The 13,782-nt window shown below is 52.9% G+C and overlaps 3 protein-coding genes across 3 annotated transcripts; 1 reads left to right on the top strand and 2 right to left on the bottom strand.

The window, feature by feature from the left end:
- The first annotated feature begins 2,782 nt into the window (after positions 1-2,782).
- Positions 2,783-3,143, top strand: BDP81DRAFT_432864 (uncharacterized protein). Its single transcript, XM_060590822.1, has one exon. It carries the CDS (start codon positions 2,838-2,840, stop codon positions 3,069-3,071), a length of 234 nt encoding a protein of 77 aa, XP_060443067.1. The 5' UTR covers positions 2,783-2,837; the 3' UTR covers positions 3,072-3,143.
- Positions 3,144-5,934: 2,791 nt separating this feature from the next.
- Positions 5,935-7,644, bottom strand: BDP81DRAFT_324712 (prenyltransferase and squalene oxidase; the record flags this gene model as incomplete). The annotated part of the gene is made up of 5 exons (XM_060584909.1): positions 5,935-6,187; positions 6,252-6,551; positions 6,629-6,746; positions 6,793-6,920; positions 6,995-7,644. The coding sequence occupies 5 exons, from the start codon at positions 7,642-7,644 to the stop codon at positions 5,935-5,937; spliced, it is 1,449 nt and encodes a 482-aa protein (XP_060443066.1).
- A 4,465-nt stretch (positions 7,645-12,109) lies between these two features.
- On the bottom strand, positions 12,110-12,974 carry BDP81DRAFT_59405 (uncharacterized protein). The gene has a single exon (XM_060596027.1). It carries the CDS (start codon positions 12,799-12,801, stop codon positions 12,196-12,198), a length of 606 nt encoding a protein of 201 aa, XP_060443065.1. The 5' UTR covers positions 12,802-12,974; the 3' UTR covers positions 12,110-12,195.
- Between the last annotated feature and the right edge of the window lie 808 nt (positions 12,975-13,782).

Here is a 13,782-nt window from a genome sequence, read left to right as displayed (position 1 = left end):
GGGCCCTCGTTTGGGATCATCGGTGGCTCCCAATGATGTGCAGCGATGGCGGGCGATTCGCACGGCATCATCAAAGTCAAAACCGCCTGTCGGCCAGAGTCGTCTCGTAGGCTAGCAATTGTATCCAGTCAGAGACGGCCAAAATCGAAATCCTTCTCCAACTGCTCAGCGAATCAGTGGCAGAGAAAATGGAGAAACCCTCCGAGCACGAATGTAGCTATACTCCGGTACAGATACAGACTGGACTCGTTGCGGTGACGGAACAGGGTACCGCTCTGGAGCGGCAAATCAGCGCTTGCTAGGCTACCAGCCGTTCGTTGGCCCAGAGTGCGAGCCAGGGTGCCGACCAAAATAGAGATCCCCGGAGAGATGAGCGACGCAGAATAGACGAGAGCGAGCGGCAGTCGGCGGCGAGACGCTGGATCTTTCAAGTCGTTTATGCTACGGCGGCTGCAACTCCCAGGGTTCTGTTATTACTGATTTTCAAATCCCATGGATGATGGGGGTCGACGGCCGCTCGCCAGCCATGGAATAAGGTGAAGTCGGTGGCACCTAGTGACCGAACGGCGCGTCTCCGTTCGAGGTTCAAGGGCCCCCGGCAGGCGGCATCGTCCCCCGCGGACAGAATTGCAAGGTCGGTGAAGAGGTCATCTCTCAAGTCTTGTGGCCGTGAGCTAAGAGGGTAGCAGACGACGTGCATGAACACTCTGAGCGCCGAGAGATGGCTTTGGGAGTGGGTTCGACGGGGGCGGCGAGATCCATCAACATGGAATAGCTTCCCCCTCTCTGGCTTTGAGAGGCCAATGTTGCTTTCTCAAGTCGAAGTGGGATGAGCAGCAGCAGGGGATCGATAGGGAGGGGGTGCGCTGTAATCGGCTCCGCGGGCAAATTATATCTCGGTTCTCCATATGCAAGAAGCATGTCCATCTGTCCACTTCCCCTCTCTCTGGGTATATTGCGAGAGTTACAGTGTCCGCCGCAGATTGCCTAGGTCGAAAAAGGACCCTCCCTTATGCTGTAAGATGAGGCAAAAGTTTAATGACCAAAGCGATGATGGAGGCGAGTGTGGAGGGGCAGAAGGTGAAGAGGGGGAGGGAGAAAAAATCAAAGTCACGCGAATACAGACCGTTAGATGGCCGAAAACGGACAACGACGGCGACATCACCGAGAGGGGTGTGAGGACGGTGAGTATGTATGCATTGAACAGGCCGTGAATGCGTGGTAAGGTCAGGTAAGGTCAGTTACAATACCTCGAAGGGAGGGGACAGGAGGCTCTCGGAGGGTCGAATTCGAGGAAGACGTTGGAGTGGTTGATTCTATGCATTCTGTGTTGTGCAGTTGTGCTGTAGTCACTGGCTGAGTTGTGGGCGTGGGGGAACGAGACGAGCGTGACCTCGCTGGTTGTCGAGTATCCGCCGTGCGAGGTGAGCGGTGATAACAAGCTGCTGCAGTCGTCGTCAATGTCGATGTCGATGTTCCCCATCGTCTCCAGTTCGTACGTTGTTGGTTGTCGTCGGAGGAGGCAAATGACGACGTGGTGGAGAGGAGGAGACGAAAGTACATGGTTACTTGCACAGTCACGTAAGGTCAGTACGTATCTCAGGTACCTACTCGTTGTGGGAAAGAGCAGCAAGAGAGCATCAGTACGTACCGTTGGCATGACATGACGGGTACGGATACCTTGGACGTGGGTTGGTGATGTGGGTGCCGGTGCATCAGTACGGATACCTTCGCAGCAGCAGCAACAAGTAATTAGCAAGTAGCAGCAAGCAATAACAACAAGCAGCATCAGCAGCAGCAGCAGGCAGGCAGACGCAGCGCAACGGCTGACTGGTGCAAGCGGGCGCGCGCGAAAACGCACAAGTTGCAACTAGGCCGGGCCAAAGCAAGCGCAGGCCCTTGGGACGCAGACCACACCATGCAATGATGAGCTGGCAGTGCCGCTCGACGGTGTTGCTTTGATGAACCTGGAAGGTAATCCAAGGGAAATCAGGAAACCAAGTCCGGCGAGACCTCGATCCAAAAGGCAGGGTACTCTCTCTTGACATGCATTGGCCTTTTTTTTTTTTTTCTGCTTTCCACACCCCTCGTCCATCTTTGCCGTCTCTCTCTCTCTCTCTCTCTTTCTCTCTCACTCTCTCTTCGTGTGTGTGTGCGTGTGTGCGTATGTGTGTGTCTCTCTCAGTAACCCATCCTGATATCTCAGGTGTTTGTGCCTCTACCTTGGGTCTTGTAAGCCAATTGGCAATTACACCTGCGTAAAGGTCGAGAACTGGGAGTGAGAGAGAGGTAGGTACAGCGGTACCTGGCCGTTCGCAACCGCGATCTGTCAATGCAGGTGAGAAAAGCAGAAGCAGATAGGGTCATGCGCGCAGAGGTCGAGCAACGGCTAGATTGCCGCGGGCCAACTCTTTCTTGTCATTGATGACTTGTCGTAACTTGTAACTTGTAGCTTGAATTCGCAGCTTGTTGTTGCTGCCGCTTGGTTCTCCACGGAGCATGGGGAGCCGTCAAGAAGAAGAAGAGGAGCAAATGCCAAAGAGGAGGTTGGCGGCGTGCAGCTTGCAGCTTGCCGCAAGGGGTCGTGTCAGTCAGCGAATCGCCCGTGCTTTCCTTCCCGAATCAATCTGGAAGCACCGTGGAAGGCGCCAACGACATCATTCACTCCTTCCTCTCACCAATGACTTTACACACTCACTCACTCACATCGGTTACTCTCACTCACTCGCTCACTCGCCGTGTCACTCATCTCATCTACCTCACCTCCAAAGCCACTCATCACCATCTCTCGGCGGCAGGCATCTCACCACCTCCATATCGTTGGCTGAAGGCAGGTGATGTTCCGCCGATGGCCTTCATGGTCTTTCCCTGAGAAAGTCTCACCAAGCTACTGCAGAGTAGAACAAAACGGGTGCTGCTACTGGTGCTGCTCCCAAAGAAAAGCCAAACGTCTCTTGCCCGACCTGACAGAGCTAGCTCTTAGCCTCTTAGCGCTCGCCGTAGACGCCATCCCCAAATGTGATTCGTCAATTGGCATCTTTCTGGAACCTTGTCATCTGGATCAATCCTAGCTTTTCCCTCTCTCTCACAGCTCACTTCTCTCACTCTCCACACTTTGCTCCACCCCAGCGGCCGGCTCTCACGAAGCGGGGACAATGGGGGGGGGGGGGTCTGCATGTTTGTTGGCGTGACCTGACTTTTTGATAGACGGTAGACCCTATCCAAAGGCCGATGGGACTCTCTTCGTCTCATGTTCTTTGGCCATGACACATTACTTTGGTCGGCATCGAATGAAAGATGGGACAAATGAACGTACTACTTATGTATGCCTCCTGTCTATACCCGCCTGCCTCACCAAAATCATCTGATTTGAACTCTTCGCTACCCAAGCGAGTGGGCATCGGAAGACTCCAGTCAACCAAGATCCCGTGTACCAGCGACGGACCCTTTTTATTGTGTATGTATCTTGGAGAGCACAGCCGCGCCCTCTCGAAGTGGATGTAGTAGCGTACGTAGAGATATCAAGGTGGATATACCCTCACTACGCCCGGAACTTCTTCCGAGACAGATCTCTCTTGAGCCTTTGTTATTATCCAAATTCCTCTCCAGCCCTGCCTTGGCCTAAGAGACGACTCCACCGAGCTTCATCGTCTTACAATAAAACCCCGGTTTAACGCGGCTAAGCAGAAACCATAGCAGTGATACGATAATCGTGCCGAGGTGTTTCTCACCGTCAACTCTACGGCCCATGTCTCTATGAACACATTTTGTAGTACAGAAAGAAGCCCGCTGTGAAACGAAACCAGTATGTGTTCCCCCAAACCAGCATCCACAGCCCGGGGCTTTTTGTGAACCATGGCCTGCGGGATCCGGTGGCTCGGGAATACAAGTTTGTGATTACGCTGGCGTCCCTCTTGTGTATCATGTACTGTAATCTGTATCTGTACCCCGTCTTGGAGCTGACCCGGCAGGGTAGCTCTTTTGATGAGAGGTGTGAGGGGCACAAAAAAGAGACATCATGGACCCCTCCTCCGTCTCTCTCTCTCTCTCTCTCTCTCTCTCTCTCTCTCTCTCTCACCCTCTGGCTCCCTCTCTGCCACATCCCATCCCGCCCCCCATTTCGAAAAAGACAACACACCTGGCCTTCTTTCAACGTCATTTGCATCAAGAGATGGAACGCCATTGGACAGAACCGCCCACGATCCGAATGGAAGATGGAGGGGGGTTCGTCAGAGTGAAAGAGAGTTCACCGGACCTTTGACACTGGAGGGCGACCGGCCGGCCGCCGACCTCTCCTGGAAACCTGAGGTCGCACCACATTATTTTACCACCAAGACCAGACCGCCGTTCTACCATTTCCCGGCTGCAGAAAAAGCTCATTTGTATTTTTACCAACCACGCCATCATCTCGTCTTCTTTTTCTGTACATCTGCGGCCTTTGCCCGTGTGCTTCGCTCCGCTATGTAGGCGATGCGGCGCCAGGAGCAACATGCCGTCCACCTCTCGAGTCCACCTCGGCGGATCCAGATTCAAAGCTTGGAGCAATCTTCTCGTCGTCCGGTGCCTGTACCAGCAGACGACGACTACGCGTCCGTTCCAATAAAAAGTGTGAATATTGCTTCCTTTCGAGACACAGCCCGGCTATATCAAGCGACCACAACATGACCACCTTCCCGGGTAATTATTTTCTGATATCAAAAAGAACTCCAAAGAGGAATATCGAAAAAAAAAAGAGGGGCGCACTCGCGTCTAGGTTTGTTCATGTATGACAGCAAAGACATCTGCGCCCAGGCCCTGCGGCGCTGCTGTAAGGCGAGATGAACCAATCGAACCTCGCGTGGCCGCCATGGGTTAGGTCAGTCTGCTGGGATAATCCACCGCGGACTCGCAGTAGACTTGTCTCTCTTCCTCCTCAGCCTGTTCGCCCACACCTACACACACCTCTACACGTCGATCTAGTTCCTTCTGTGCCTTTTGCCGTGTCAGGGCTGGAACTGGACAACTTGTCTCAAGTGTCTCTGCCTTGTGTCTCAGACCTGCCCATCCCAAGACAAGCATCCAAGTTTCGTTCTTAGCCGTTCCAATTAGCCCCCAAAACCAAAAAGACACACGCGTGGGAAATGGGCGACCACACGAGAATCGCACGGCAGAAGCATCAAAGTGGCGTGTTACAGGGTCTCCAAGTCTTTAGATCGGCCTGGTTCTGAGAAGGGGGAGGGGGGGGGGATTATGATGTGCATCTCCTCGCCGCCGCCGCCGCGTCGTGGCGCCGAGAAGCCAGAATAAACAGCAAAGGGGACCCTTGCCTTCGGAAGATGTGCAGTCCCGACCGTTGAGCGCTGAATGAACGGGAGACAATTTGGTCCGTTCGTGTGGGATGTTCAAAGTCAACACTGGATGCCGACTGGGTCTTGCGCTCGGTCGACTCTGCCCTGGCCTGGACTAGAAACGTTTGTTCGAAATGTATTACCTCCTGCTGCCATTACAACACCTCTCTCTTCCTCCCAGTAACCATTTGCATGCCGATTCGCGTGCTGCAGCTGGCGCACGGATTTCAAATGCAACTCGACCTTTTTGGGAGACCGTCTTGGGATCTCTCAACATGCACAACCACAAAGTCTCCTGCGCCGCCGCCATATTGCCGTGATGAGTTGTTCAAAACTTTGCACATACGATCCCTGTCCGAGATCTCTTTGCCCGGGGCTCGAAGCTGCAGGACCGTCGTGTTCGTTCCGCAATCCCACACTTCCATATGATTGGGGCCGACAGTAAGCATGCATGGCACATTTCCCATCGCCGAGTTCATTTCGGAAGGTCTCCGCCATCATAGTGCCCCTTTTCGCGCGGAACCACGTGACACGGAATTCCGACGTTCCTCGACCATATACATGGGGGGGGGGGGGGGCGGTCGCCTTCAGGCGGCCTGGTGGCGGGCTAGAATCCCTGTTTCGACGCAAAGTACGCCTTCATGTCGTCGACGCTCTCTTGGGGGATGGTGTAGACGGGGTGGATCGTCCCGACGCGGTCCTCCTCGTTGAATACCTGTGTTCCTTCGGCACAAGGCGACGCCACCCACTTTGGCTCCGATAGGATCGTCTCATCTTCGTTGACATATGTGAGATCCCACTGGTGCTGCGCAGAGCTCAGTCCTGAGAGGACGTAGCAAGTGTGATACGCATCCGACGGCCTATCACTCGAGTCAGCGACGAACCATCCGGATCAGGAAGCTTCTATCATCATCGCCATCTCACCTGCTGGGCTTGTCGCGGAGACCGCCACGTTTGGACCGGTCTTGACCGCAACACAAGATGTATCGGATCAGCCCTTCTCGACTGTAAAGACTGCCCTGATGGGGAGTGAAGGTCGCCTCATTTGGTTGATCCTCGAGCTCAATCGCGCCCTTCAGCACAGCGTCGATCAAGGGCCAACACCCACCGACCCAATGGCTGTAGCAGCCGTCGACGAGCTTGTTTGTGCGGCCACTGAAGCCACCCTCCGGAGCGTACTGCCGTGACGAGAGCCAAGAGATAAGTCGTGGCACGTCTAGGTATCTGTCATCGGACGAAGCAGTCAGTATGCGCTGCTTTCATGTCAACCCCTCAGTGGACGAACGCGGCGAAATACGTACTTGGGGATGATGCGATGCGGAGTGTCCAGGATCGAGAGGCAGCCCAAAGCGCAGAAAGCATAGGCTCCATGCGCTTCACCATCCGGCTTTCCCGATATTCCACCCTCAAACGTTTGGCCTATTGGTGAGCGACGGTGAGGCAACCGGGCTAAGGTATGACTTACATCTGCGTACATAATCCGCCAATCCAGTGAAGAGCGTGGGCCGCTCAGGCGTCCAGGCCGGAGAGTCGGTTGAAAGGTCCAGAGGCAGGTCCAGGAGGGTTACAATTACGGCAGCACAGTAGGCTCCCCTAGAGACCTGTCAGAAAGATGGCGCAAGCCGAGAAGGGGAGACAACGGTGGAGGGGGACTGGTGTCAACCCACCTGACATCTACCTCTCCGCCCAGGGCCATCTGGATCCCGCCGCTGGGTTGCTTGAGAGAGCAAAGCCATGTCCACATGGATTTCCTATCTATCGCTTCGTATGCATCCTCACCGCCGACAATGGCGAGGGCGAGAACGACGGCGTAGGTTGTGGCAAGATGAGAGTCCTGGCCGTGACCGCCTCCGATGCCACCGGACGGGTTCTGCATTGTGCGCACTGTCTTTATCAAGTCTTCCCGGTACACTGCTGTGTCGTAGCCGAGGAGAGCCAGGGCGTTGAGAGACCAGTACAGGAACCATGGCCGACTCGCGTCGGCAGCCACATACGGGGCCGGAAACCTTCCAAGCTGCTTCTGGAGAAATTTGATATGGTTATCATGGAGTATTGAGGGTACTCCGTGGGCGTTGTGATCGATATCGCTGTCCGTGGCAGCCAGCAGCGGGACACACTCCCGTACCGTTGCGTCTTGGGCATACGAAGTGGCCGTCGGAAGCGTGTCGCGCACAGGTGGAGACGACGTGAAAAGTTCTGGAACGACACTGTTCGCCTCGATTCCTTCGATTCCCAGATCACTCAGGCCGTCGATAAATTCCTCGTCCACGTCGCTGTCGGACCGTTGCGGTGACCCGGTCTGGGCCGATGCAGCCATATTTGCTGCGCGCTTGATGAAGGTGACTTTGGTACGGCGCTTGAGAGGTTTGATGCGGGGTCTCATCTCACTCAGAGGAAGAGCGTGGGATACGAGCTTTATGAGACGTCAGGAAAGACTCAGACTCCCATGATCTGATTACAATGTCAAACTATGATGTTTCGAGTCTGAAAAGACGTCTTAACTCGAAGGATATTTGCTTTGGGCAGTAATGATGGATGTGATGGGCTCTTCCCACTTGCCATAGTGCGCCCAAGAGAGGAAGTTCATAAAGGTGGGGCGCGACCAGATTGATTGGCTGTTCTCGCCCCCGACCATTAGTCATCGCCGGATTCCTCACCATCAGGCGTCCCATCACGACGTTAATCTTCAACGACACGCCTTGGAGACTCAGACCGGGATGATTGTTAATTGCCCTTACGGACTTGAGAAACCCGTAAGTGAGCTTACTTTTAAAATGTTAAAGTCAGGACTCTCACTCACAGAAGAGCAAATAATTTCTCTATCGACCACTCAGACGACGGCTCGCTTCTCCGTCTCAAATATGTGCGAGACTTTCAACGTAGGCTTTCCGAACCGACACATCAGAGACTACACATGCTCAGTTGTATAATCTAATTAATTTACCTTCATATATCGCATGAACGCCAATCCCTCCAGTGCCAGGTTGTTGGGCATAGCGCTCGAGATAGACGAGAACTTCCACTTTGTCATCTCAACTTTAATTTTCCCACTGCTTATACCCATACTACTACCATGACTGTACTCTACTTAATTTCAGGCAATCTAGTTCCAATGAATTCCTTGAAGAACGGACTTGAAGGAGCGTAGTAAGGTGATGATAATGAAGGTAGTGGTAATGAGCAAGGGCTGAACTTGTGCGTTGACCGGCACCCACTTCTGCCACCCACTTGCCTGTATGCCCTTCATCAAAGCATCAAGTTTAGGAAACTTCCTGTGGGCATGGTAACTTTGGAAACAGTCTGGGATATGCTCAAGATCTTGTGGTGTGATGTGAGAGCCAGTTGACTTTCGCAGTATCCGGGTTCCAAGCTTTCAACCTCATTGATCGTAGTATGGACTAGTTAGCTATTTCGGATTTATTTCTAGTCACACTCACCTTCATCTCCTACGTATAGTATAAGCCAGAAGTCTTTTGCTTGATTGCAATTGGATCAGCCGCCCTCACGGCCACCATACGGCAAGGTATGAAAATTCCGCCTTTAGCTTATATGGTAGATTCAATGACCGAAACGGAGGCTATGATGTATTTTATAAGAGCTTCAATCAGGACGAAGACGGGTACAGTCTGGAATGAGATGGGACAATTTACCTGGTGAAAGTTCACAGGTTGGCGTTTGGTTCACCTTCTTGGGTTGAAGCAACGTTGAGCTTGGGTCAATGAACCAGCCGAGAGCACTTATTCCCGTCATGAGCCGTAAGAGTGGTACCACTCGCCGAAATCATATGGAAAGTGATGCTGTAGATGATCCAATTATCATAGATTCGAAGATTCGTCATCTAAGTTTGAAATGTCTACGTATGGACCAATTCGAAGAGACAGGCGCAATCGCTGAAGCCCCCACTAGACCGATTTGCTAGAGTCACATGGAACTCAATCGTGCTATCAGTGACGAGAACAATCTTATTTTCAATGACTTTGGAGTGTTACATTGAGCCCAGTGACGTTCATAGCTAGTATGGAGAGTGATTCTGAGGAACCATGGTTGGGGGTTTCAAGTCACCGTTCATAGCCGTTTCTTCGTCATTCAAAGGATCAAAGTGATGATCCACCGTCCGCAACAGACTCATACCACAAGATCTGTCTCAATCAACATTTAAATTCAGCTTGAGACAATTCATAGAGCTATTCCTCTCTTCATGTTCGTATGGGACACGCTCTTCACGTCACCGAACCCGAAGCCCCCAAAGCGACATGGTCAGACTCTCGAGATCACCCACTGAGCAAGGTACGACGAACCAACAACCATCAAACCAAACTCATCCCGCACAACACCAAACCTCACAGACTAAACATTCTGCGGACACCACGGCAAACACCCCCATCAAGCCAAGAATAGAGTTTCCTACATCCCAAACAGACGTCTGCAAAGCGGCAACTCTACTCCATCCGATCACCCGCTCGGGCCGGAAAAAACTATCTTCACCACAACCTCAAATCCGACAACGAACGTCTATTTATACACGAGGTCTCGCGGTTTCATCACCCAATCGCGCCCTGGGGAAGTATTTGATGTAGTCTTTTCGCAAAGTGATTTCATGTCAACTGGGTTCGTAGAGACGCAGCCGAGTCTGTGGGTGAGCTATGATCCATACTCGGCCGACGCAACCCGAGTTTGGAAGGATGGAATACGTGCTATGGTTGAGATGACTTGGAAGAGAACTATATGTTTCGTAGCATTCATACACAATGATGGATCAAGCTGGCTTCGGTCCAGTGATTCGAGTAATGGAGACAAGCATACCAAGCTCTAACGATACCACAGCCATCCATCTTCAATGGCATCTGGAACCAAGATCAAGACAACCGTAAAACCTGCAGATAAAACAGTGAATGAATGGACTCTTCAAAAGGCGTCTAAGGAACTTGGTTATGAGTTACGATATCAAAGTCATCGAGTTGAATAAAAGTCGATGCTCATCATGGCAAAGTGACAGCCATGTCTCCGAGCCACGGTGACTCGACTCAATAGACGTCCAACCGTGAGCATGACGCCCACAGCTCAAGTCGTCCCGGGACACCATGTCGGACATCAGCCTCAAGAGCTTTCCAGGTCCGCAGGGGCCAATCAGTCCACTCACAAAGTTGACTCATCCAAGCCGAGCCCAACCAACATTTCTCAGATGCCTAGATCACCGGGCCTCGGGCATATTTTCTCTTGGAACGTATTGGAAGCGTACAGAGCCGTATGAGAATGACGCAACGTCCATTTCTTTCAGTTTCATGACAACACACAAGTGTGGACAAAGTCTCGAGTCAATTGCAATTAGCACCGAGCAGACAAATAATAGCTTACCCTTTGATGGTACGACTAGTTACAGCCTGCCCACTCACACTACCTGCGGCATACAAGTTTTTCCGCATAGTGTACAGTGGCAGAGAGAGAGCGGTCAATGACCGCCTGGGATTACGATTGGAGCCAGCGCAGTGCTGTGCGTCCCTGCATGGCCAAGGAAGCAGACATACAGACGTTCATGTGTCAAAAATCCTGAAGGAAAATGTAAGGTATGCGAATTATCTTCAGCAGCATTCCAGCTGCGCGGAGAAATAGACCTTGCAAAATGCCTTCAAGAAGAACTCCAATACGCTGGGTATTTTGGTCCGTTTCTGAGTGGAATAGTGGCATTCCTGAATCCCTTTGAGGTGGTTGCGCAGCTTGGGCCACACACCACTTGAGGGGGGTTAACAAGCGGTCAAGATCTCGAGAGATCCGAGCACCCTCACTAGAGGCGGATGGCGCCGCGATAGCTTTGAGGCCATCCAGTGATCAGACCTCGGGCTAGGTTCGGCTAGGAACGTTCTTCGATGCCTGGCATCGGTATCGACATCTCTTGCGCCAAGTCAAGTTGCTGTGAAAACTAGCGGCATCGTCAATCCATCAATTCGGTTGTCAGAGAGATGAATTGCAATCGTAAGTTGGGCAGGGCTTGGGAGAATGTTCCGTGCCCCGCGTCCGACGGAGGAGGGGTCGAGGAGGGGTTAGCGACCCTCAATTGGCCCCATCTTCAATCAATTGATGGTTGCCATCTTGCATTTGGCCTTACCAAGTAACAAGTTGAGTCCCGACCAAGTCAATCAAGTAAGACTGTTCACTCGGATTAGCCAGTTGTTATCGAGTACCAAACCAACTGTTTTCGAGCCAATGCTTCGCAGTGACAACCACAGTCTCGACTAGCCTCCTGTCTCTTTCAACGGTCCAGAATCATTACTTGCATCACGTAATGCAAGGAAGACGGTAGGCATAGAGAGTCCTCGAGCGAATCCCGCCAACGGCCAACAGAAGATGCGGCATGATTGGTTGACGGGCCTACCAAGGCGTTTTCTTTCAGACGAGAATCTCACACCGCACATTCGAAATCCAGGGGATGGCTTGCAGCAGGTTTCTTTTGCCGTACAATAGGAATAGGTATGGGGGACGGCGGGGAGACACGACTGTGCCTGAGCAGCCCCTTGCCGGTTCCCCTAGAGCTGCACCAATGATCGTGGGGAAAATGACTCTCGCCCGCATTGCTGCCGGACAATTCGTTGGCCTTCTGCTGCTCCGCTCGGCGTCGGTCGAATTTGGCTGGCATATTGGTATGGAACTGATTCACTCTGGCACGAGGTTCGCATCTCAAACGAGACAAACGGCTTCGTAGTATCGAACTCAAAGCTTCGTACAACGTCGGTTCCGGCGGATATATGCTTCATGACACTTGTCACCGAGATTCTCTAGAAATCCATCAAATGTCCGGTCCGTGTGGGGTCCGGCGGCGTCATGGATTGCGGCATTCCGTTGACGAGGCTCATGGTTGGAGAAACATGAATGGTCAGAAGTATAGTATGCAAGATGATGTGCAATACGTTATGCCATGAATGCAGGTCACCGAGAAGAGGCAAGTGGCATAACTCGCCATCAGAGACGGTGCCTTTCGGAGTGGACATGTTGGACCAACTATGGACTGAGATGTCTGGAGTCTGGCGTCTGGCGTCTTTTGATAGAGGAAATTGGCGTGTGCAGGGTCTGGCCATGGCTGTGAACGGGTGTGCTGGGAACAAGCGACATCGATCGGGGAACTGACGCAGATCTGATGTGCCTTATTTGCAGGCAAAGCCAATTGGAGAGACGTGCGTTCGCGGCAACGAAGGGCTAACAGAGACTCCCGCTTGCAACATTGATCGGTCGGTCGAAGCAGGAGATAATGGGTTGCCTTTCGGAGTCGGGATATACCTTGGTTCGCAGCAACCTCCCAATATCGCGACGCACCTCCAGACATAATCCGTGATACGGGTGGGGAATAACTCGTCGTGTTAAGTCGCCGCTGGCCGTACCGCGTCAAGCTCGGCTCCTCGATGAACATGCCTGGACCCTGTACTGCGACTTGTTTCGTCATCTGCAACTGGTTCGTTTGACAGATTGAGGGCTGTGCACCCATTGCCCCTCCTCATTGTTCGAGCTAGAGGAGGGAGATCTGCTGAAGCCTCGCAATGGTCTTTGCACCGGCACTCCGCAATCCACCTTGTGCCGTGGTTGGACATTCAACCAACCACCGGGAGGGTAACAACCGTGACAGCAGGCCGTCGGACCATTGGCACACGATTCATCGATCCGCCAGGAAGAAACTATTCCTGCGAGATATTCTCCACTGTGCCGTATGACCCGTCCACTGTGACCATAGCAGTATCGCGTACCGTAGTCCGGCCTTACCCACGCAATCGGCATCGACGACAGTCGATATCCATCCGAGATACGAATAGCTCAGGGCACCTTGGAGCCTCGGAATGCCGACACAGCCAACAGCAATGCAGAAGAGCCCCTCGAGGCTCAGGGCCCAGCAGTGGCGGGGTCTGCAAGAAGACAGTCCGGACGCAGGTAGTCTCCACGCTTGTGGGGAGAGAGGAGCATCGGGAACATCAGGTCGTTCTGCGCCGGAAGCCCAGGGCCCCAGGCACGACAGGGCCAGGCAAAGCCGGCCATTGCCAATGGTGGCTTTGTCTATCTGCAGTTCGTAGCGGGGTCTGTAGCGAAGATGCAATCCATCGGACGAGGGGCCTCGTCTGGTGTACGAATCTGCGATAGCTCGTTTGGTTTTGTTGAGCCGATTGCTGTTAGCAGCATCTCAGTGCCTATCCAGGCGTGAAGGCGACGTCGCAGCTACGAATAGTCTGTTCTCGCCGTCAAACAACTCGCATAGAGTACCAAGCTAGCTGCAGGCGTCTGGGCACTGGATCCGTTATCGACTGGAGCCCGTACGAGAAGATTTTCATCCTTGCGTTTGCTAATGTACCATGGCAGATCTGCGGCAACTTGCGATCGAAACCTTGCGCAACAGGCGACTTATCAATGGCTGCTCTGGTCCTGGCTCGTGGGGCTCTGACTGCGGTGGTAGGGGGCGGCTTGAAAACTCCGAAGGGTC

The sequence above is a fragment of the Colletotrichum phormii genome, assembly GCF_030913505.1.
Source record: "Colletotrichum phormii strain CBS 102054 chromosome Unknown BDP81scaffold_15, whole genome shotgun sequence".
Lineage (NCBI taxonomy): Eukaryota > Fungi > Ascomycota > Sordariomycetes > Glomerellales > Glomerellaceae > Colletotrichum > Colletotrichum phormii.
The sequence above is the reverse complement of the archived record's forward strand: the minus strand, read 5'-3'. Positions and strand labels throughout refer to the sequence as shown.

What these genes read in the sequence shown, in the direction of transcription:
- BDP81DRAFT_59405 (XM_060596027.1), bottom strand. Translation starts at nt 12,801, where the DNA reads ATGGGTGCACAGCCCTCAATCTGTCAAACGAACCAGTTGCAGATGACG.
- BDP81DRAFT_432864 (XM_060590822.1), top strand. Translation starts at nt 2,838, where the DNA reads ATGTTCCGCCGATGGCCTTCATGGTCTTTCCCTGAGAAAGTCTCACCA.